The sequence below is a fragment of the Delphinus delphis genome, chromosome 9, assembly GCF_949987515.2.
Source record: "Delphinus delphis chromosome 9, mDelDel1.2, whole genome shotgun sequence".
NCBI lineage: Eukaryota > Metazoa > Chordata > Mammalia > Artiodactyla > Delphinidae > Delphinus > Delphinus delphis.
Window position 1 is genome coordinate 101,781,399 of NC_082691.1, and position 24,839 is coordinate 101,806,237.

The 24,839-nt window shown below is 39.6% G+C and overlaps 1 protein-coding gene and 1 pseudogene across 1 annotated transcript in view; one reads left to right on the forward strand and one right to left on the reverse strand.

The window, feature by feature from the left end:
- Positions 1–24,839, forward strand: part of GALNTL5 (polypeptide N-acetylgalactosaminyltransferase like 5) — a 123,088-nt gene that overhangs the window by 87,713 nt on the left and 10,536 nt on the right. The window contains exons 8-9 of the mRNA XM_060021151.1: positions 7,742–7,991; positions 13,391–13,508. Of these exons, the coding sequence (XP_059877134.1) occupies positions 7,742–7,991; positions 13,391–13,508 (368 nt within the window). The remainder of the gene's footprint in view (positions 1–7,741; positions 7,992–13,390; positions 13,509–24,839) is intronic.
- Positions 16,590–17,150, reverse strand: LOC132430828 (tRNA-splicing endonuclease subunit Sen15 pseudogene; annotated as a pseudogene).

Consider the following 24,839-nt stretch of genomic DNA (forward strand, 5'->3'; position numbering starts at 1 on the left):
ACATTGATTGACTTGCGTATATTGAAGAATCCTTGCATTCCTGGGATAAACTCCACTTAACCATGGTGTGTGATCCTTTTAATGTGCTGCTGGATTCTGTTTGCTAGTCTTTTGTTGAGGATTTTTGCATCTATGTTCATCAGTGATATTGGTCTGTAGTTTTCTTTTTTTCTGATATCTTTGTCTGGTTTTGGTATCAGGGTGATGGTGGCCTCGTAGAATGAGTTTGGGAGTGTTCCTCCCTCTGCTATATTTTGGAAGAGTTTGAGAAGGATAGGTGTTAGCTCTTCTCTAAATGTTTGATAGAATTCGCCTGTGAAGCCATCTGGTCCTGGGCTTTTGTTTGTTGGAAGATTTTTAATCAGAGTTTCAATTTCAGTGCTTGTGATTGGTCTGTTCATATTTTCTATTTCTTCCTGGTTCCGTCTTGGAGGGTTATGCATTTCTAAGAATTTTTCCATTTCTTCCAGGGTGTTCATTTTATTGGCATATAGTTGCTTGTAGTAATCTCTCATGATCCTTTGTATTTCTGCAGTGTCAGTTGTTACTTCCCCTTTTTCATTTCTAATTCTATTGATTTGAGTCTTCTCCCTTTTTTTCTTGATGAGTCTGGCTAATGGTTTATCAATTTTGTTTATCTTCTCAAAGAACCAGCTTTTAGTTTTATTGATCTTTACTATCATTTCCTTCATTTCTTTTTCATTTATTTCTGATCTGATCTTTATGATTTCTTTCCTTCTTCTAACTTTGGGTTGTTTTTGTTCTTCTTTCTCTATTTGCTTTAGGTGTAGGGTTAGGTTGTTTCTTTGAGATGTTTCTTCTTTCTTAAGGTAGGATTGTATTGCTATAAACTTCCCTCTTAGAACTGCTTTTGCTGCATCCTATAGGTTTTGGGTCGTCGTGTTATCATTGTCATTTGTTTCTAGGTATTTTTTGATTTCCTCTTTGATTTCTTCAGTGATCTCTTGGTTATTAAGTAGTGTATTGTTTAGCTTCCATGTGTTTGTATTTTTCACAGATTTTTTTCCTGCAATTGATATCTAGTCTCATAGCCTTGTGGTCAGAAAAGATACTTGATACGATTTCAATTTTCTTAAATTTACCAAGGCTTGACTTGTGACCCAAGATATGATCTATCCTGGAGAATGTTCCATGAGCACTTGAGAAGAAAATGTATTCTGTTGTTTTTGGATGGAATGTCCTATAAATATCAATTAAGTCCATCTTGTTTAATGTATCATTTAAAGCTTGCGTTTCCTTATTTATTTTCATTTTGGATGATCTGTCCGTTGGTTAAAGTGGGGTGTTAAAGTCCCCCACTATGACTGTGTTACTGTCGATTTCCCCTTTTATGGCTGTTAGCATTTGCCTTATGTATTGAGATGCTCCTATGTTGGGTTCGTAAATATTTACAATTGTTATGTCTTCTTCCTGGATTGTTCCCTTGATCATTCTGTAATGTCCTTCTTTGTCTCTTATAATAGTCTTTATTTTAAAGTCTATTTTATCTGATATGAGAATTGCTACTCCAGCTTTCTTTTGAGTTCTATTTGCATGGAATATCTTTTTCCATCTCTTCACTTTCAGTCTGTATGTGTCCCTAGGTCTGAAGTGGGTCTCTTGTAGACAGCATATATACAGGTCTTGTTTATGTATCCATCCAGCCAGTCTATGTCTTTTGGTTGGAGCACTTAATCCATTTACATTTAAGGGAATTATCAATATGTATGTTCCTATTACCATTTTCTTAATTGTTTTCGGTTTGTTATTGTAGGTCTTTTCCTTCTCTTGTGTTTCCTGCCTAGAGAAGTTCCTTTAGCATTTGTTGTAAAGCTGGTTTGGTGGTGCTGAATTCTCTTAGCTTTTGATTGTCTGTAAAGCTTTTAATTTCTCTGTCAAATCTGAATGAGATCCTTGCTGGGTAGAGTAATCTTGGTTGTAGGTTTTTCTCTTTCATCACTTTAAATATGTCCTGCCACTCCCTTCTGGCTTGCAGAGTTTCTGCTGAAAGATCAGCTGTTAACCTTATGGGGATTCCCTTTTATGTTACTTGTTGTTTTTCCCTTGCTGCTTTTAATATTTTTTCTGTGTATTTAATTTTTGATAGTTTCATTAATATGTGTCTCGGCGTATTTCTCCTTGGTTTTATCCTGTATGGGACTCTCTGTGCTTCCGGGACTTGATTAACTATTTCCTTACTCATATTAGGGAAGTTTTCAACTATAATCTCTTCAAATATTTTCTCAGTCCCTCTGTTTTTCTCCTCTTCTTCTGGGACCCCTATAATTTGAATGGTGGTTCAGCATTTAATATTGTCCCAGAGGTCTCTAAGACTGTCCTCAATTCTTTTCATTCTTTTTTCTTTATTCTGCTCTGCAGTAGTCATTTCTACTATTTTATCTTCCAGGTCACTTATCCATTTTTCTGCCTCAGTTATTCTGCTATTGATTCCTTCTAGAGAATTTTTAATTTCATTTATTGTGTTGTTCATCATTGTTTGTTTGCTCTTTAGTTCTTCTAGGTCCTTGTTAAATGTTTCTTGCATTTTCTCTATTCTATTTCCAAGATTTTGGATCACCTTTACTATCATTATTCTGAATTGTTTTTCCAGTAGACTGCCTATTTCCTCTTCATTTGTTAGGTCTGGTGGTTTTTACCTTGTTCCTTCATCTGCTGTGTGTTTCTTTGTCTTCTCATTTTGCTTAACTTACTGTGTTTGGGGTCTCTTTTTCACAGCCTGCAGGTTCGTATTTTCCGTTGTTTTTGGTGTCTGCCCCCAGTGGCTAAGGTTGGTTCAGTGGCTTGTGTAGGCTTCCTGGTGGAGGGGACTAGTGCCTGTGTTCTGGTGGATGAGGCTGGAAATTGTCTTTCTGGTGGGCAGGTCCACGTCTGGTGGTGTGTTTTGGGGTGTCTGTGAACTTATTATGATTTTAGGCAGCCTCTCTGCTAATGGGTGGGGTTGTGTTCCTGTCTTGCTAGTTGTTTGGCATAGGGTGTCCAGCACTATAGCTTGCTGGTCTTGGCATTGAGATGGAGTGGAGCTGGGTCTTGGCATTGAGATGGAGATCTCTGGGAGATTTTTGCCGTTTGATATTACGTGGAGCTGGGAGGTCTCTGGTGAACCAATGTCCTGAACTTGGCTCTCCCACCTCAGAGGCACAGCTCTGACGCCTGGTTGGAGCACCAAGAGCCTTTCATCCACACGGCTCAGAATAAAAGGGAGAACAAAAGAAAGAAAGAAAAAGATTTTTTTTTAAAAAAAAGTTATTAAAATAAAAAACAAAAAATAATTAGTAAAAAATTTTTTTCAAGTAATTAAAAAGAAAGAAAGAAAAACCAAACCAAAAAACAAATCCACCAATGACAACAAGCGCTGAAAACTATACTAAAAAAAGAAAACGGACAGACAGAACCCTAGGACAAATGGTAAAAGCAAAGCTATACAGACAAAATCTCACACAGAAGCATACACATACACACTCACAAAAAGAGGAAAAGGGGAAAAAATAATATTTCTTGCTCCCAAAGTCCACCCCCTCAATTTGGGATGATTCGTTGTCTATTCATGTATTCCACAGATGCAGGTACATCAAGTTGATTGTGGAGCTTTAATCCGCCGCTTCTGAGGCTGCTGGGAGAGATTTCCCTTTCTCTTCTTTGTTCTCACAGCTCCCGGGGCTCAGCTTTGGATTTGGCCCCGCCTCTGCGTGTAGGTCGCTGGAGGGCGTCTGTTCTTCGCTCAGACAGGACGGGGTTAAAGGAGCCGCTGATTCGGGGGCTCTGGCTCACTCGCGGGCGGGGGCGCGGGGGGTGGTAGGGGCATGGAGTGCGGGGCGGGCCTGCGGCGGCAGAGGCCGGCGTGACGTTGCACCAGCCTGAGACGCGCCGTGCGTTCTCCCGGGGAACTTGTCCCTGGATCCCGGGACCCTGGCAGTGGCGGGCTGCACAGGCTCCCCGGAAGAGGGGTGTGGAGAGTGACCTGTGCTCGCACACAGGCTTCTTGGTGGCGGCAGCAGCAGCCTTAGCGTCTCATGCCCGCGTCTGGGGTCCGCGCTTTTAGCCGCGGCTCGCGCCCGTCTCTGGAGCTCCTTTAAGTAGTGCTCTTACTCCCCTCTCCTCGCGCACCAGGAAACAAAGAAGGAAGATAAAGTCTCTTGCCTCTTCGGCAGGTCCAGACCTTTCCCCGGACTCCCTCCGGGCTAGCCGTGGTGCACCAACCCCCCGCAGGCCGCATTCACGCCGCCAACCCCAGCCCTTTCCCTGGGATCCGACAGAAGCCGGCACCTGAGCAGACAAGCCTCTCGGGCTGGTGAGTGCTGGTCGGCACCGATCCTCTGTGCGGGAATCTCTCCGCTTTGCCCTCTGCACCCCTGTCGCTACACTCTCCTCTGTGGCTCCGAACCTTACGCGGGGGCTACTCTTCATTGTGGTGCGTGGGCTTCTCATTGTGGTGGCTTCTTTTGTTGCGGAGCGCAGGCTCTAGGCACGCGGGCTGCGGGCTCAGTAGTTGTGGCGCATAGGCTTAGTTGCTCTGTGGCATGTGTGATCTTCCTGGACCAGGGCTCAAACCCGTGTCCCCTGCATTGTCAGGCGGATTCTTAACCACTGTTCCACCAGGGAAGTCCCTGAATTCTTTTTAATATGTTCCTATTAGTGGAATTTCTGTGTCACATGGTACTTCTTCTTAACTTTTTGAGGAGCTGCCAAACTGTTTTCCGCAGCAGCTGAACCATTTACATTCCCACCAGCAACGTATGAGAGTTCCAATTTTTCCACATCCTCACCAACACTTGTTATTTTCTGTCTTTTTTGTCTTGTTTTAATTCTAGCCATCCTGGTAGATATGAAGTGGTACCTCACTGTGTTTTTAATTTGCATTTCCTTAATGACCAATGATGTTGAGCATCTTTTCTTGTGCTTGTTGGCCATTTATATATCTTCTTTGGAGACACAGATGGTATTTTTCACCTATCAAATTAGCCGACATGATTTTAAAATGTTTGTGTTATGTAATATTATAGAAGCTATTTTAAGTGAAAAATGCAAAGTGTTAATTGAACAGTGTGTGTGCTGCCAACAGTAAAAAAAAAAAAAAACTATATATGTTTAAAAATGGGGCTCTTTTTAGCTCAGTTTTGATTGAGGCATGAAGACAACAGATGTTATATTCCAAAGTGAGTTGTCGGACACAGTACCATAAAGAAATTTCAAAATAGATATCTGAGAAGCAAACTCAGCTACACTGAATCAGATCGTTAGAGTTAGAGATGATTTTTAGAGAAAGCTGCTTGCTAAATCCTGGTGAGAGGAACTTGATGTGAATTTCCTGTGTTGGGGGCTCAGCACATTCTCAGACATCAGTACAACAAAACCAGAAACCTGTTGGGGGTGAAGAGAAATGAATGGTTGTTGGCTTCTCACCTGAGAATCAAAAGGGCAGAAGAAGGGCTGTGGCTAGCTACGGAACCAAGGACATTTGCTTCAGTGTTAGTATCTGTTCTGATGGCAGAGTTTGCTCAGGCAATGGATGTTTGGGTAAGAGAGCAATAAAGGTCATCTTAGATCATGTGCAATGGGGCTATCTAGAAGGATGGACAGATCTCAGCAGAGGAGAAGCTAGAGGTCGAACACAGGACCCTAAGTTGCTGAGGTGGGAGTCTAGACCACCTGGATAGAATGCATTTGCCCAGTTTATGGGAACTGCAGATAAGAGACTACCAAGGATGGGAAGGGGGGTGGTCCTCAAAATCACCGTGCAGCCACACCGTAATAGAAGGAGTCAGCTCAGAGCACCCTGCTCTCTCACCAAGAAAGAACTTCCCTGCCCCATTCACTTGTCTCTTACCCTCCTTTGGCTTTAGTGAGGTCTGAAACCACAGAGGGTAAGCTGGGGAAGGAGACCAGTAAGGAAGAGCTAAGAAGATTTAATGCAAAGGCAAGTGACCCTCCCGCAGGGCCACCTGGTTGGGGGGTGGGTTCTGCATGCAGGCAGGGAAGCTTCGATTGTAACAGGGGCCTGAAAATTCTAATTGCTGAATTGAGACTGTTTTCAACTTCTGCTGTCTAATAAGACTTCTAATTAACCTAAGAGAGCAGAGAAGTCTTGGGGCCTGCTCTGTTTTGTAACCAATGGCAGGGAATGGACCAGTCCTCCCTATAGATTTATTTATTTACTTACTTATTTATTTATGGCTGAGTTGGGTCTTCGTTGCTGTGCGTGGGCTTTTTTCTAGTTGTGGCAAGTGGGGGCTACTCTTCGTTGCGGTGCGCAGGCTTCTCATTGCAGTGGCTTCTCGTTGCGGAGCGCAGGCTCTAGGCATGCGGGCTTCAGTAGTTGTGGCTCGTGGGCTCTAGAGCTCAGGCTCAGTAGTTGTGGCACACTGGCTTAGGTGCTCCACGGCATGTGGGATCTTCCCGGACCGGGGCACAAACCCGTGTCCCCTACATCGGCAGGCGGACTCTCAACCACTGCGCCACCAGGGAAGCCCTTCATGGTATCTATTTAACCACAAAAGTTTTTAGTTTTGATGAAGTCCAGTTTACCTGTTTGTTTGTTTTTTCTTCTGTGGCTTGTATTTTTGGTGTCATACCTAAGAAACCATTACCTAACTCAAGGGTCGTAAAATGTATGCCTGTTTTCTTCTAAGAGTTTTATAGTTTTAGCTCTTACCTTTTGAGGTCTGTTATCCATTTGACTTAATATTTGTGTTTGGTATGAGTTAGGGGGTCCAACTTCATTCTTTTCATGCAGATATCCAGTTGTCTCAGGATATTTATTGAAAAAAATGATTCTTTCCCAATTGAGTTGTCTTGGTACCCTTTTCAGAAATCAATTGACAATAGATGCTTCATTTATTTCGGCACCATTAATTCTATACCTTTGGTCTATAAGTATCTTATGCCAATATTGTTTTGATTATTGTAGCCTTTTAGTAAGTTTTGACAGCAGGAAATCATTCAACTTTGTTCTTCTTTATCAAGATTGTTTTAGCTAATTTGGATCCCTTGCCTTTCCATATGAATTTTAGGATCAATTTCTGTAAAAAGAACCAGTGGGATTTTGATAAGGATTGAATTGCATCTGTAGATTGATTTGGGAGATTATAAAACATTTTAATAATACTAAGTCTTCTGATCTAAACATAGGATGTTTTCATACATTCCTATGATTTTATGTTGGCTACAAGAAAAAGTCTAACCTCTGCCCCTGAGTTTTGAGGTCCCTTCCAATTTGAGACCACCTAATATATTTTAACACACATATTCTTTATTTTGGCCATGCCAGGTTTTCCCATGTTCTCAAAGCAAAATAGACCCTCACTAAAGCTTGAATTCAAGAGGAAAAGTAATTATGCATCTTTGCATCTCAAGCACCAAACTAAGTACCAAGGAAGGTTTCCTTGCAGTAAACATTTGCGACATTGGGTTGATCAATCTAGGCTGAGATAAAATGACATTTTAAAATTGAAGGTCAGCTCAGTTCCATCTGCTTCTTTAGAATCTTCCCCAGACTCCTCTCTAACCCACAGTTCACCAGCTTCTTCTGAGTATCTGTGACACATGATGTCCTGCATTTTTGATATAATATAAAATATGTGTTTCTTGTCTCCTGCCAGTGAAGCTGAAAGCACCTTAATAGCCAAACACATAGTAAATGCTGGACAAATGCTTGTCGCCTTGATTCGGGCTGTCAGGTGTTTCCTACACATGCACTAACACTCGCCTGTTCTTGCCTCCCCAGGGGATGTTCTGGTGTTCCTGGATAGCCACTGCGAAGTGAATAAAGTATGGCTGGAGCCCTTGCTGAATGCCATTGCCAAGGACCCCCGAATGGTGGTGTGTCCACTGATAGATGTCATTGATTATGTGACCCTGGAATACCAGCCCTCTCCTGTTGTCAGGGGAGCTTTCAACTGGTATCTGCAATTTAAATGGGATCATGTTTTCTCTTATGAGATGGATGGACCAGAAGGGCCAACTAGACCTATCCGGTGAGATTTCTTCTGGTAATGGAAAAATAGCACGTAGGTATTGGGAGCAGGGGGAAGCTTTCAGAGATTATGACTTTGATTTCATGAGCTTAATGAAGAGAAATATCTTATTATTTATCTTGTTTCTAAAAGTCTGTAATAATAGAATGTGGTAGGTTTTGTTTCTTTAAGTTTCACTCACTGGGAATGAGCATCTCACCCCAGTTCGGAATACCACCATGGTTAGTATCCCTTTGATTTCAGAGGTCCAGCTTTAAAATGTGGACTTGGTTCTCAGGAACAAGTTACATGTTTATCAATGATCAAAATACTAGCACTGGGCTTCCCTGGTGGTGCAGTGGTTGAGAGTCCGCCTGCCGATGCAGGGGACACGGGTTCGTGCCCCGGTCGGGGAGGATCCCACATGCCGCGGAGCGGCTGGGCCCGTGAGGCTATGGCCCCTGAGCCTGCGCGTCCGGAGCCTGTGCTCCGCAACGGGAGAGGCCACAACAGTGAGAGGCCCGCGTACCGCAAAAAAAGAAAAAAAAAAAACAAAACTAGCACTGTGGATAGCCCAGAAAAAGTCGATGTCTTTGCCAAATTCATGTATAAAATATTTATCCAAGTGCTTCCATCTGTAATTTTATAGGTTGAGATGAATGTGATTTTCCTGGAATATCAGTCTTGGAAAATATATTTCTAAATGTGAGAATAATTTGAATGTTATGACTTCTAACTGCACTTATGAGGTTATTTCTCAAGAGACTTCCTCCAGATCACTCCCCACATTTACTGATAACTTTGACACCAGGCTCACTTCTCCTTTAATGTTAACCTCTTTGTTTTACAAACCACATGAGTCAATTTTCTAACACCATAGCCTAGCAAGTCCTTGATCTTTGCCTCTATTTTAATTTAGCTAGAGCTGTGTGATCTTGAATGAGTTACTTAACCTCTCTGCACCTTATTTCTTTATCTGTAAGTCTGGAGAATAACAGTACTTCACAGGGCTCTTATGAGAATTAAATGACATACATCAAAGCTTAGAACAGTATCTGTCCATAATAAGTACTGTATAAATGTTAGATATTTAATATTATTCCTACAGCCATACACTGGATCTTCACCTTCTAAATTACCACTTATCCCTCTCCTTGGCCACAACCCAGGACCCTCCTGGCTTTTTCCTGCTCTGTTCCCCCCACGCCCACCCTTGGACATCATCAAGATGTCCAGTTCTTTGATTTCTCTTTTTACCCCTCACAGTTTTCTTTCTGCTTCTGTGGTCTAGACTTTCTGATCTATAAATTCTCTTCTCTTCTGCCACATCCCACTGCACTTCTGCCACGATAGCCCTGCAAAGCTCCAACCCTGGTTCAATTCCACCATCTATTTCCGTTGTTCCTTTAAGAGATGTGAATTGATTCTTCTGCACATTGATGGTCTCCAGCCCCATGCTGCCTTGCAATCCTTTTATCCACTCATTCCCAGAAGTGGGTATTCCCATTCCACTTTAGTACTTCCCTTAATCCCAAGAGCTGCCCCTGCCCTGAACCCCTACTCTTAGTAAGCAAACTGACCTCTTAAATCAAGGATGAAATAAAGACTATCTAAGAATTGGGAGGAATGATTGGGAAATCATATAGTATCAATACTTTATGCCAGAACTGTAATGGATTATGCAGCCATTAAGCATGACCACATATGAACACTGTATAGCCATCTTCCAGATCTCCCATTGCCTTCTCTCATCCAGTGATTAACCAGCTCCAGGAGACCCATCCTTTGTGATGATTCTCATATCACATCTGTCCATCTCTCTGACAGTCCTCATGGCCCAAGCCATCACTGCTCTAGGCTTAGACTCTACACCCTAAGGGACAGTCTGGCCTACAGCTCCTCCTCTTCATTCCAGTCTCTCTGTTGCTATGTTAATTTTCTTAAAACCCCACTTTGCACATGTCACCCATCTTGCTTATTGTCTTTCCACTGCCTTTAGGATAACATGCAGATTCCTTCGTATAAGTTCGAATGACTCTTCGTATGACTCATAACTTTGTATGACTCTGATATTCCTCTGCCCCAGCCATCACTTGTTAGATGTTTAGGGCTGCCATGTACAGCTGCACAGGCTGTGCACTGCATATTTCCAGAAGGCACTGTTCACAAAGACTATAGGTAATCAGCATCCCTGGAGTTGTGCATTAAGGCAGCCGTTAGGGGACTTCCCTGGTGGTCCAGTGGTTAAGATGCCGCGCTTCCACTGCAGGGGGCACAGGTTTGATTCCTGGTCGGGGAACTAAGATCCCAGATGCCACATGGTGCGGCCAAAAAAAAAAGAAAAAAAAAGGCAGCGCTTAGCTGGGCCAGTTACCTCTCTCAGCTTCAGTATCTTCATCTGTAAAATGATGATGATAATAATAATACCTACCTCTCTGGATTACTGAGGGCCTTAAATGAGCCAATACTTGTAAAGCACATAACTAAAGGCCTGACACAGAGGAAGGGATCAGTATAAATGGTAGCTATTGTTAATGTTACAGACTTCAGGATGAAAAAGAACAAAGTTATACTTCATTTAAATAAAACTTAATATGTAAAAATCATGATTTACTAAAAAATAAAGCATCAATCTTTTGAGTTCATCTCAAAGTAATCTAAAATGAAGTTACTTTTAGTAAGAAGTAGCTGAAATATTCCACTTACCAAAAAATTGACTTATAATTTTTGTAATATTTCTGTATCTCACATTTTAAGTATTTTTTATGCTGTAAAAATTCAATATGGAAATTGGATTTCTAATAGTCAATTAGAAAAGTAACATTTTGGAACTCTAATACACTGTTAGTATATATACATTTGTAAATGCTTTTTGAAAATTTGGCAATATAAATTAAAAATTTTATAAATATTCTTATTCTTTAATGCAATAATTCTACTTCTTACAATTTATCTTCAAGGAGTTGAGAGATAGGTCCAGAAATATATATTGTATCAATATTTATTTTAGTAAGAAAATCAAAACAACATAAATGTTCAATATTGAAATGGTTAAAAAAGTATATTCATATTTTGTAGAATATTATAGAGTTAAAATTTTTGAAGGCTAGTTAACTAAAAAGGAAAATTCTCACAATATGTTAAATTTTAAAAAATCAGGCCATAAAAAACTTACATCAGTATAATGTGGAATCTAAAATATGATACAAATGAACTTATTTACAAAACAGAAACAGACTCACAGACATAGAAAACAAACTTATGGTTACCAAAGGGGAAAAGTGGGAGAGGAATAAATTAGGAGTTTGGGATTAACATATATACACTACCTTATATAAAACAAATAATCAACAAGGACCTACTGTATAGCACAGGGAACTATATTCAGTATCTTGTAATAACCTATAATGGAAAAGAATTTGAAAAATAATATATATATGTCTATTTGAATCACTTTGCGATACACCAGAAACTAACACAAAATTGTAAATCAACTATACTTCAATTAAAAAAAAATCAGTATAATACCAATTGTGTGATTATATATGTATATATTACATATGGAATATATATTATACATATGATATGTTGTAATACAATTATAATGTATAATAATATATGTAAGAAAAAAATAGGTTGTTTTAAAGAGTTAAAGGAAAAAAATTAATTTTAGGTATTAGCCATGAATTAGCATTCATATCTGAAGATATATTTTTCCCCTACTTACAATAGTTCTAATGACAAAAATAAAAGGTGGGTGAAACTTAGAACAAGCAAGGAAAATCGTGGCCTTAAGCTTCTACCAACGACACTCGTGGCCCCTAGGGAGGGGGACATGCAGGGACCAGCTTCGTCCAGTTACCAGATAGGATGACTCCTAGCAGACTACAGGCATGCTGTTCTCTCTCACATTAAAAAAATAAAATGATTTTATTTTATCAGCCATTTCCCCTTTCCTTTTCTCTCCTTTGTATTAAACCACCTAGAAAGAGTCGTCGGTATCACTCTCTCCAGTTCTGTTAAACTGTTCACTCGACTTTAAGCTCACTGCAGTCAGGCTTGCCCTCCCCACTAGCTTCACACTGTCATGTCCAGTCCTCAGTCCTAGTCTTACGTGACCTGTCAGCCGTGTCCATGCTGCTGGCCTCTCCCTCCTCTTTGACGGGCACTCTTCCCATGGCCTCCAGACCACCAGAGGCCCCAGCTCTCGCTCCTACTTCACCGCTGGTTTATTCCATGCCCTTTGCTGATTCCTCCTCTTCTCCCCGACCTCTCACTGCTGAAGTGCCCAGGGCTCTGTCCTCTTCACCTCCCCTCGCTCACCCATTGCTTCTCATCCACCTTGTTCTGGTGACTCTCAGGCTCCGACCTCTCTCAGAACACCAGACTCCCCTATCCAGCTGCCTACTGGCATCTCCACTTTCATGCTGAACAGACACCTCAGATATGTCCAAAACTGAATCTTCCCACCAAAAACTTCGTTCCACCGTAGCATTCCCCGTCTCAGTGCATGGTAACTCTAGGGGCTTCCCTGGCGGTCCAGCGGTTAGGACTCCACGCTTCCACTGTAGGGGGCACGGGTTCCATCCCTGGTTGGGGAACTAAGATCCCACATGCTGCAGCGCGGTCAAAACAGACAAACAAACAAACAAATCAGTGCCTGGTAACACTATCTTCCAGGTTATCCAGGCCAAACTTCCTCCAACCCTGCACATCCCACCCATAGCAAGTCTGCTGGCTCCATCTTCAAAACCTATACAGAATTCAGCCACATCTCATCTCCTTCATTGCTATACCCTTATCCAAGATGCCATCATCTTCCCCTGGGACCATCACAACAACCTCTAACTAGTCTCCCTACTTCCACCTTTGCTTGTTGATTAACTAATTTATCCCTAACACATCACAGTGGCTTTACATAGACTTTTTGGAACAATGAATGAATGGATCTGTAATTATTTTCAAACTACATAGTTTGGTATTATTGGGCTCTGCTGTTGGCCCACCAAAAAAGATGCTATGTAACATTATGGTTTTCTCAGAAGTAAATAGGACAATTCACTCAATGCCTTTAGAGAGGGAGATCTCTAAATTCCCACTACCCAATTCAATCATCATCGCTGTGGGAAGCTCACGTACTAAAGAAAATTTTCCCCGTCACCAGGACAACGTTTCAGAATAGATTGCTTACAAAATTTGACGAGAGCTAAGTTAAAGCTATTGTTGCCTATTTTGTGGTAGTTGTGACTTTACCTTAGTAATTTTACATGCTTCAATGTATATTAAGATAATTTTGGTGTTAGTTAGTATGGGTGTTTTCTAGTTTTTAACTGTTATCACTAATATTTAATATGGTTTTGGCCAAAATCCATAATGACTGAATTTATGGAATAAATTTAATATTTGTGTGTCCTTTTTAGGTCACCTGCAATGGCTGGAGGAATTTTTGCTATAAATAGGCATTATTTTAATGAAATCGGACAGTACGACAAGGGCATGAATCTCTGGGGAGGAGAAAATTTGGAACTTTCACTAAGGGTAATTAAGACTTTTTGTTTTAAATAGTCACCTTTGTACATAGAAAGTAAAATCTAACTTCAAGTCCTGTAATATGCTGTGGCCACGACACCCTGTTTGCCTGCACAAGCATCTGGCGCCATTCAGGTGTCGCGTGAAGTAAATGATTTACGAGATTCCTCACAGAAATGGAAAACCTTTAACAAGATACCAGATTTTCTTACCTATGCTTTCTCTAATATATGGTATGTCAGAGTAATGTGATATTTTTATGTTTGTGGAATCTCTTTTTTATTATTCTGATTGTCTTGGTATTAGTAGTGTGTTGAAAAAACACAGGATTAGGAGGTAGGGGACTTGGGTGTCACTGAATTTATGGGGTATGTTAAGTCTCAGTTTCTCCATCTGTAAAGTGAGAGGATTTGGTAGAAGATGTCTAATAAGTTTTCTCCTAACTCTTAAATCCTGAGATACCTGCTACAACAGGGATGAAACTTGAAAACACGGTAAGTAAAAGAAGCCAGACATAAAAGACCATATATTTATGAGTCCATTTGTGTGAAATGCCCAGACGAAGCAAATCCATAGAAATAGAAAATAAATTAGTGGTTGCCAGGGGCTGGGGGAGGAGAGTGACTATACTGAAAATCACCGAGTTGTAGCCTTTGAAACGTGGATTCCTGGTGGTGTATAAATTATGTCTCAATAAAAATAATAGATTTAATTTTTTAAAAAATCCTATGATATTGAAACACTAGACCTTAGGGTGAGTCTCAGCCCTACCACTCACTTGCTATATGATCCTTGGCAGGTCATTCATTTTTCTAGTTCTCGGTTTCCTCATCTGTTAAACAGCAATAAGTAAAAATGCCATTCTCAGAATTTTATAAAGATTTAATGTGGGAATTCCCTGGTGATCCAGTGGTAAGGACTCCCTGCTTTCACAGCTGAGGGCCCGGGTTCAGTCCCTGCTAGGGGAACTAAGATCCCGCAAGCCGCATGGTGTGGCCAAAAAAAAAAGAAATTTAATGAAATAATGGGGGTGGAGAATAAGGTACAAAGTAGATATTCCTGGAGAGTCTGAAGAAAATACTAAGCTATTCAAACGTTTATCATATGTTAATCATAGGTAATTTTTTGTATTTGACTGAATTCTAATAGATTTTTATAATGATCATTTTGAACTGTGCATAGAAGTCTGGGCCGTGAGCTCGCCATCATTGCCCTTCACATCCTTTTCTCCCTTTTCTCTGCTTTGTCTCTTTTCCCAACAGAGACAACTGGATGTCGAGAAAACAGCTTCATTTACGGCTAATTTCCTATTCTCTCTGAGCTTTGGTTTCCTTACAAGTAAAATGAAGAAAAAAATTCTCTCTATTACAGGGTTGTTGTAAAGATAAGAGTTTATCGGAGCTGATAAATAAGTGGCAGCCATTATTGTTCCACTTTAATTTTGCTAACTGCTCTTTATACTCTCTGAAATCATCTGCAGCGATTATACTTTGAACTGCGTTTCTCTTAGCATGTATTAAGATGTTCACCAGATTTGCTTTTTGTGTTTTTCCAATTTTTTTCTGCTTTGGATTTTGTCTCCCTCTTCCTTCTTTTGGCTGGCTACTTTCTACATTTTTTTAAGGTTAGTTTAAGCACAGTCTTCTCTCGTAATGCTTCAGATACCTTACTTTGAATATATGACTATCTAGAGCAATATATTTTTCCTTCAAGTCCCTATTTGGCAGTATCCTGTAAGTTTGTTATTTTCATTGCTTTTTTTTTCCCTACTCATTTGTTCCCTTCTGATCCAGGCATTATTTTTATTTATTTATTTATTTATTTTAAAACATTTTTATTATAAAAGTAATACAAATAGAGAAAAACTAAAATATTGAAGAAAGACAAAGTCATGCATTTCCTGCCCTGCCATCCTGTTATAACCAGTTAGTAATTTATTTTGTCATCTTTTTATTATATACTTGGTGTGTTATTTATAGCCATAATCATATGCATTCATACACTTTTGTATCTTGCTTTTTGTTACTAAATATTTTCTCATGTTTTTCAGTATATTCATTATTAATTTTTAATGGATACATAACATACCGTTCATTAGCTATATATGTTTATTGACTATTTCCCCCGACCAGGGATTGGCAAACTATGGCCCTGCATTTGCAAATAAGTTTTATTGGAATACAGCCATATCCATTCATTTACATACTGTCTGTGGTTATTTTTGTCCTACAAACAGCAGAGCTGAGAAGTTGTGAGAAAGCCTATATGACCTGAAAAGCCTAAAATATTTCCTTTCTGACCCTTTCCAGAAAAATTTTGCTCAGCCTTGCCTTAAACTTTTATGTCATTTATAATTTGGACTATTATATGCCCCAAAGTGTCACTTGAAACATCTTTTCCATATAATTGTTTATACTTTAGGCAACTTACTTGGGAGGTATTAACAAAGGTGGAAAACCTGGGTCTACTTAAGAAAGATGTTTTTAAGGTTAACACTGTCCCCTACTATCTCTCTTGTAATATTCTAGCTATGATACAGTACAGGTGGTGGTAATAAGAATGGAAAAAAAGACCCAGTACTCGTGTAGGCAGCAATTCTCTGGTCCCTATTAATCTAGACATTGAATTTTACACTCTGGAGAAGGATATTTTTAGTTTTGATTTAAAGTCAACCAAAGAGGGAAGTAACAGTAATTGCAACATGAAAAAAAGCAGTTGAAAGTATACTTTCTATTGGGGATGAAAAAGCAGACAAAGGAAACTCTCCGGGTGTCAAAGTGTGCGTGAAATGCCACTCCAGGCTAGCTGTCGTGACCCAAAGGCACTGAGAGGGTTGAGTAATGGAAAGAGGTAGCAGCCTCAGCAATGTTCTACCCTTCTGAGCACACCCTAGGCATAAACTTGTGTACAACTATAATTAAACTGTCTCCAGATGAGAAAGTTCTAGAGCAACTGGCCTATATTTTTCAATAAAATTAATTCCTCTATCTGGGAAAGTTTTATTCTTGAAAAGAAAACTTATGGAATGGGCCCAGCTAAGTCAACCCTGACTAGGTCTGAGATGAAAGATGAATCAGGCTGAGGGGTCTCAATCCAATCTTGTGTGAATAGAGCAAGCATCGGGAAGTATAGGTGTCATCTTCTAAGGGAAATATTCTGAGGATCTGGCAGCATAAATCCATCAGTAGGTTTGTAATAGACTATTGTGGAGTCAGACTCCACTATGGTGGAAGTAAAAGACATCGGCAAATCTGGATCACCTTGCAATTTTCGAGATGCCTTCGAGATCTCCCTTATCCTGTTATGGCTGAGGGAAGCACTGACGGGTGTAGGCACCACTGTCTGTAACCCTTGTCCTTCTCAGCACCAAGAAGGCAGATGAGCTGGAGATCTGATAATCCCACACAGTTTACTTCATGTGCCAACTTTTACTCTCCATGAGGTCCAGGTAAACCAATATGCTATATAAACTTGGGTGGCATCTCCTATATCTAATTCCATCATTTCTAAATACTTAGAGTGTGTGCCCATCCAGGCGTCCTTGGGGGCCCATGAGGGGGCGCCGCATGAGGGGGCGCCGCAGCTGTGATCATCGCCCGGGCGCACATCGCTGCAGCCCGCGGTCAGCTGGGACTCACCGCACTCCTCCATACCCTGCCGTCCCAGGCATTATTTTTGTAACAGCCATGCCTCTGGTGCTTTTTATTGATCGGTTGATTATTTCTCATTTTATTGCATTGCTCTCTGAGAATGAAGCATATGAAATAGTCCCCCTTCAGGACCTCGTAATTTAATAAGCACATTCTTGTGTCTGAGAATAGAATCGATTTTGTGAATGATACATATTTAAAAAGTGAGTGTAGAAACGTACACAAGCCTCTTAGATAGCCTCATCCACCAGAGGGCAGACAGCAGAAGCAAGAAGAACTACAATCCTGCAGCCTGTGGAACAAAAACCACATTCACAGAAAGACAGACAAGATGAAAAGGCAGAGGGCTATGTACCAGATGAAGGAACAAGATAAAACCCCAGAAAAACAACTAAATGAAGTGGAGATAGGCAACCTTCCAGAAAAAGAATTCAGAATAATGATAGTGAAGATGATCCGGGACCTTGGAAAAACAATGGAGGCAAAGATCAAGAAGATGCAAGAAATGTTTAACAAAGACCTAGAAGAATTAAAGAACAAACAAACGGAGATGAACAATACAATAACTGAAATGAAAACTACACTAGAAGAAATCAATAGCAGAATAACTGAGGCAGAAGAACGGATAAGTGACCTGAAAGACAGAATGGAATTCACTGCTGCAGAACAGAATAAAGAAAAAAGAATGAAAAGAAATGAAGACAGCCTATGAGACCTCTGGGACAACATTAAACGCAATAACATTCACATTATAGGGGTCCCAGAAGGAGAAGAGAGAGAGAAAGGACCAGAGAAAATATTTGAAGAGATTATAGTCGAAAACTTCCCTAACATGGGAGAGGAAATAGCCACCCAAGTCCAGGAGGCGCAGCGAGTCCCATACAGGATAAACCCAAGGAGAAACATGCCGAGACACATAGTAATCAAACTGGCAAAAATTAAAGGCAAAGAAAAATTATTGAAAGCAGCAAGGGAAAAACAACAAGTAACATACAAGGGAACTCCCATAAGGTTAACAGCTGATTTCTCAGCAGAAACTCTACAAGCCAGAAGGGAGGGGCGTGATATACTTAAAGTGATGAAAGGGAAGAACCTACAACCAAGATTACTCTACCTGGCAAGGGTCTCATTCAGATTTGATGAAGAAATCAAAAGCTTTACAGACAAGCAAAAGCTAAGAGAATTCAGCGCCACCAAACCAGCTCTACAACAAATGCTAAAGGAACTTCTCTAAGTGGGAAACACAAGAGAAAGAAAGGACCTACAAAAACAAACCCAAAACAATTAAGAAAATGGTCAAAGGAGCATACATATCTATAATTACCTTAAACGTGAATGGATTAAATGCTCCAACCAAAAGACACAGGCTTGCTGAATGGATACAAAAACAAGACCCATACATATGCTGTCTACAAGAGACCCACTTCAGACCTAGGGACACATACAGACTGAAAGTGAGGGGATGGAAAAAGATACTCCATGCAAATGGGAATCAAAAGAAAGCTGGAGAGCAATACTCATATCAGATAAAATAGACTTTAATATAAAGAATGTTACAAGAGACAAGGAAGGACACCACATAATGATCAAGGGATCAATCCAAGAAGAAGATATAACAAGTATAAATATATATGCACCCAACATAGGAGCACCTTAATACATAAGGCAACTGCTAACAGCTATAAAAGAGGAAATCGACAGTAACACAATAATAGTGGGGGCCTTTAACACCTCACTTACACCAATGGACAGATCATCCAAAATGAAAAGAAATAAGGAGACAGAAGCTTTAAATGACACAATAGGAAAGATAGATTTAATTGATATTTATAGGACATTCCATCCAAAAACAGCAGATTACACTCTCTTCTCAAGTGTGCATGGAACATTCTCCAGGATAGATCACATCTTGGGTCACAAATCAAGCCTCAGTAAATTTAAGAAAATTGAAATCATATCAAGCATCTTTTCTGACCACAGTGCTATGAGAGTAGAAATCAATTACAGGGAAAAAACCATAAAAAACACAAACACATGGAGGCTAAACAATACGTTACTAAATAACCAAGAGATCACTGAAGAAATCAAAGAGGAAATCAAAAAATACCTAGAGACAAATGACAAAGAAAACACGAGGATCCAAAACCTATGGGATGCAGCAAAAGCAGTTCTAAGAGGGAAGTTTATAGCTATACAAGCCTACCTCAAGAAACAAGAAAAATCTCAAATAAACAATCTAACCTTACACCTAAAGGAACTAGAGAAAGAAGAACAAACAAACCCAAAGTTAGCAGAAGGAAAGAAATCATAAAGATCAGAGCAGAAATAAATGAAATAGAAACAAAGAAAACAATAGCAAAGATCAATAAAACTAAAAGCTGGTTCTTTGAGACGATAAACAAAATTGATAAACCATTAGCCAGACTCATCAAGAAAAAGAGGGAGAGGATTCAAATCAATAAAATTAGAAATGAAAAAGGAGAAGTTACAACAGACACCGCAGAAATACAAAGCATCCTAAGAGACTACTACAAGGAACTCTATGCCAATAAAATGGACAACCTGGAAGAAATGGACAAATTCTTAGAAAGGTATAACCTTCCAAGACTGAACCAGGAAGAAACAGAAAATATGAACAGACCAATCACAAGTAATGAAATTGAAAACGTGATTAAAAATCTTCCAACAAACAAAAGTCCAGGACTGGATGGCTTCACAGGTGAATTCCATCAAACATTTACAGAAGAGCTAACACCCATCCTTCTCAAACTCTTCCAAAAAATTGCAGAGGAAGGAACACTCCCAAACTCATTCTATGGAGGCCACCATCACCCTGATACCAAAACCAGACAAAGATACTACAAAAAAAGAAAATTACAGACCAATATCACTGATGAACATAGATTCAAAAATCCTCAACAAGGGCTTCCCTGGTGGCGCAGTCGTTGAGAGTCCACCTGCTGATGCAGGGGACATGGGTTCGTGCCCCAGTCTGGGAAGATCCCACATGCCACGGAGCAGCTGGGCCTGTGAGCCATGGCCGCTGAGCCTGCGTGTCCAGAGCCTGTGCCCACAACGGGAGAGGCCACAACAGTGAGAGGCCCACATACCGCAAAAAAAAAGAAATCCTCAACAAAATACTAGCAAACACAATCCAACAATACATTAAAAGGATCATACACCATGATCAAGTGGGATTTATTCCAGGGATGCAAGGATTCTTCAATATACACAAATCAATCAATGTGATACACCATATTAACAAACTGAAGAATAAAAACCATATGATCATCTCAATAGATGTAGAAAAAGCTTTTGACAAAATTCAACACCCATTTATGATAAAAACTCTCCAGAAAGTGGGCATGGAGGGAACCTACCTCAACATAATAAAGGCCATATATGACAAACCCACAGCAAACATCATTCTCAATGGTGAAAAACTGAAAGCATTCCCTCTAAGATCAGGAGCAAGACAAGGATGTCCACGCTTACCAATGTTATTCAACATAGTTTTGGAAGTCCCAGCAATGGCAATCAGAGAAGAAAAAGAAATAAAAGGAATACAAGTTGGAAAAGAAGAAGTAAAACTGTCACTGTTTGCAGATGACATGATACTATACATAGAGAATCCTAAAAATGCCACCAGAAAACTACAAGAGCTAATCAATGAATTTGCTAAAGTTGCAGGATACAAAATTAATGCACAGAAATCTCTTGCATTCCTATACACTAATGATGAAAAATCTGAAAGAGAAATTAAGGAAACACTCCCATTCACCATTGCAACAAAAATAAATACCTAGGAATAAACCTATCTAGGGAGACCAAAGACCTGTATGCAGAAAACTATAAGACACTGATGAAAGAAATTAAAGATGATACAAATAGATGGAGAGATATACCATGTTCTTGGATTGGAAGAATCAATATTGTGAAAATGACTCTACTACCCAAAGCAATCTACAGATTCAATGCAATCCCTATCAAATTACCAATGGCATTTATTACGGAACTAGAACAAAAAATCTTAAAATTTGTATGGAGACACAAAAGACCTCAAATAGCCAAAGCAGTCTTGAGGGAAAAAAACGGAGCTGTAGGAATCAGACTCCCTAACTTCAGACTATACTACAAGGCTACAGTAATCAAGACAATATGGTACTGGCACAAAAACAGAAACATAGATCAATGGAACAAGATAGAAAGCCCAGAGATAAACCCACGCACCTATGGTCAACTAATCTATGACAAAGGAGGCAAGGATATACAATGGAGAAAAGACAGCCTCTTCAATAAGTGGTGCTGGGAAAACTAGACAGCTACATGTAAAAGAATGAAATTAGAACACTCCCTAACACCATACACAAAAATAAACTCAAAATGGATTCGAGACCTAAATGTAAGACCAGACACTATAAAACCCTTAGAGGAAAACATAGGAAGAACACTCTTTGACATAAATCACAGCAAGATCTTTTTTGATCCACCTCCTAGAGTAATGGAAATAAAAACAAAAAGAAACAAACAGGACCTAATGAAACTTCAACGCTTTTGCACAGCAAAGGAAACTACAAACAAGACCAAAAGACAACCCTCACAATGGGAATATTTGCAAATAAATCAATGGACAAAGGATTAATCTCCAGAATATATAAACAGCTCATGCAGGTCAATATTAAAGAAACAAACAACCCAATCCAAAAATATGCAGAAGACCTAAATAGACATTTCTCCAAAGAAGACATACAGATGGCCAAGAGGCACATGAAAAGCTGCTCAACATCACTAATTATTAGAGAAATGCAAATCAAAACTACAATGAGGTATCACCTCACACCAGTTAGAATGGGCATCATCAGAAAATCTACAAACAGCAAATGCTGGAGAGGGTGTGGAGAAAAGGGAACCTTCATGCACTGTTGGTGGGAATGTAAATTGATACAGTCACTCTGGAAAACAGTATGGAGGTTCCTTAAAAAACAAAAATTACCATATGATCCAGCAATCTCACTACTGGGCATATACCTAGAGAAAACCACAATTCAAAAAGACACATGCACCCCAATGTTCTTTGCAGCACTATTTACAATAGCCAGGTCATGGAAGCAACCTAAATGCCCATCAACAGACGAGTGGATAAAGAAGATGTGGCACATATATACAATGGAATATTACTCAGCCATAAAAAGGAACGAAATTGGGTCATTTGTTGAGACGTGGATGGATCTAGAGACTGTCATAGAGAGTGAAATAAGTCAGAAAAAGAAAAACAACTATCGTATATTAACGCATATATGTGGAACCTAGAAAAATGGTACAGATGAACTGGTTTGCAGGGCAGAAGTTGAGAGAACAAACGTATGGACACCAAAGGGGGAAAGCTGCGGGGGGTGGGGGTGGGGGTGGGATGAATTGGGGGATTGGGATTGACATGTATACACTGATGTGTATGAAATGGATGACTAATAGGAACCTGCTGTATAAAAAAATAAATAAAATTAAATTTAAAAATTAAATAAAATTAAAAAAAAGAAAATACTAGGTGAATAAACAAAACCAGAAATGCTGAAGTGACACTATTAACATAAAATTGGCATTTAAGATTAAAAGCAATAAACAGAAAATAGATATTATATAATGGTAAAAGGCTAAATACTAAAAGCTTTTAAACAAGTAAAATATTTGCTTTAAGTTTGCTTTTTAACATTTATAATTCTCAAATCCAATCATTTTTCATATAATTTTTTTCTAATAGTTTTATGACATCATTGTTTATATTTAATTCTCTACTACATTTAGACTTTGGTGCATGATAGGAGTTAAAGTTCTGCATTTTTTTCAAGTTGTTAATCAAGTGACAATTATGAAGAGAAAGAAACGGGCATGACACATTTAACAAATTAAATTATCATATATACTTAGGTCTTTCTGTGTTCAACTGATCCATTTGCCAGTTATTGAGCCAATCACGTGCATTGATATTTTCTGTAGCTTTACGATAAAGTCTATGAATTGGTAGAGTGAGTCCCTTGTTCCTCTTCATTTTCAGAATTTTCTAAGTGTAATTTGTTCTTCTCAATCACTTGCAGCAATTTTCAAAATCAATCCCTAAGGTTTTGAATGGTGTTGCATTATATACATAAATGAATTTTAAGACTTTTAAAGGAAATACTAATGAACAATAAATATTTCAGAAAAATACTGACTTCTAATCAAAGAAACAAAATCTTGAGAATTCAAAATTCCACCATTAAAAAAAAATTTTTTTTAATTGAAGTATAGTTGATTGACAATATTTTATTAGTTTGGGGGGTAGAGCATAGTGATTCAGTTTTTCTTTTTCAGATTATATTCCGTTATAGGTTACTACAAGGTATTTGATATAACTCCTTGTGCTATACAGTAAATCCTTGTTGCTTATCTATTTTATATATAGTATAATAGTTCGCATATGTTAGTCGCACACTCCTAATCTGTCCCTCCCCCACTCCTTCTCTCCTTTGGTAACCATAAGTTTGTTTTCTGTCTGTGAATCTGTTTCTGTTTTGCATATACATTCATTTGTATTATTGTTTAGATTCCACATTACAAGTGATATCATACAGTAAAAAAAAAAAAGAAAAAAAAAAGTGAGTGTATTCCTTATCTTGGCTTTACCTTCCCTCCAGACAGCAAATAACAGCAAACTTATTACTCAAGTGCACTCATTATCTTTGCTTCAATATTTTCAGTTACTTGATTCCAAATGGCCCCTTCATATGTTTTAAGTATGCTTGGCTCTCTCTTTTCATAAACAAACATGTAAATTAATAAATAGCTAGGTACTCTCTTGACACCAGCAGCCCTCTCTACCCAAGTAACCTGGTTTTTCCTAAGGGAAGATCAGCTACACCTGCATCTACTTCATTTCTCACTCTTCGTTCCAGTAAATCAGATCCTGGAGGCCCTCAGCATCCTTCCTCTGACATCATTTACGGCACTGTCATCAGTTTCATATTCGTGTCCCTAATGGATGGCTTTTGGTCTTCCGTGTGCTTGAGGTTACTGTAGCATTTGACATGGTACACCAGTCTTTTCCAGAAGTTTTCTTGGGTTTTAGGGCAAAATCCAAGAAAAGCCCCTTGTATCGCTCAGCTGTTCTCAATCTCCTTTACAGGAATTTCTCCTGTGTGTCTCTTAAACATGGGTGCTCCCAAGACTGCTTCCCTTGTCAACCCTCTCTTCTTACCCCACGTGCTCTTCAGGGCTCAGGGCTGACATGTAGCCGCTCTGCACCTGTGAAGCCATGCTTGTTGTTAACTTAGTGCACTCTTTCCTTATCTGATGGGAAAGAACCTCTACTCTGAGCCAGCCGAATACCTCCCACCTGCCGCCCATCACGCCTCCCTTCTCCGCATCTCAGCCTTCCCATGGCCCAGAAACAAAAGTGGTAGCACCCGGCAGGGCAGGGCCACCAGGACCTGTGGCGGCTCCTCTATTCTCTTCGGCCAGCGTCTGTGCTGTCCCCTCGTTAATACTTTTCATAATATACCTACATCAACTCCCATGGCTGTGACTAACACCTGTGTGGTGGTCAGACCCAAATCTCGTTTCAGTTTAGGGCTCTCTTGAGTGTTCTAGTTAAGTTCAGTGTTCAACACAGCCATCGTTTAAGGAGTACCTCCTGCATCAGGCTGTGCCACATGCT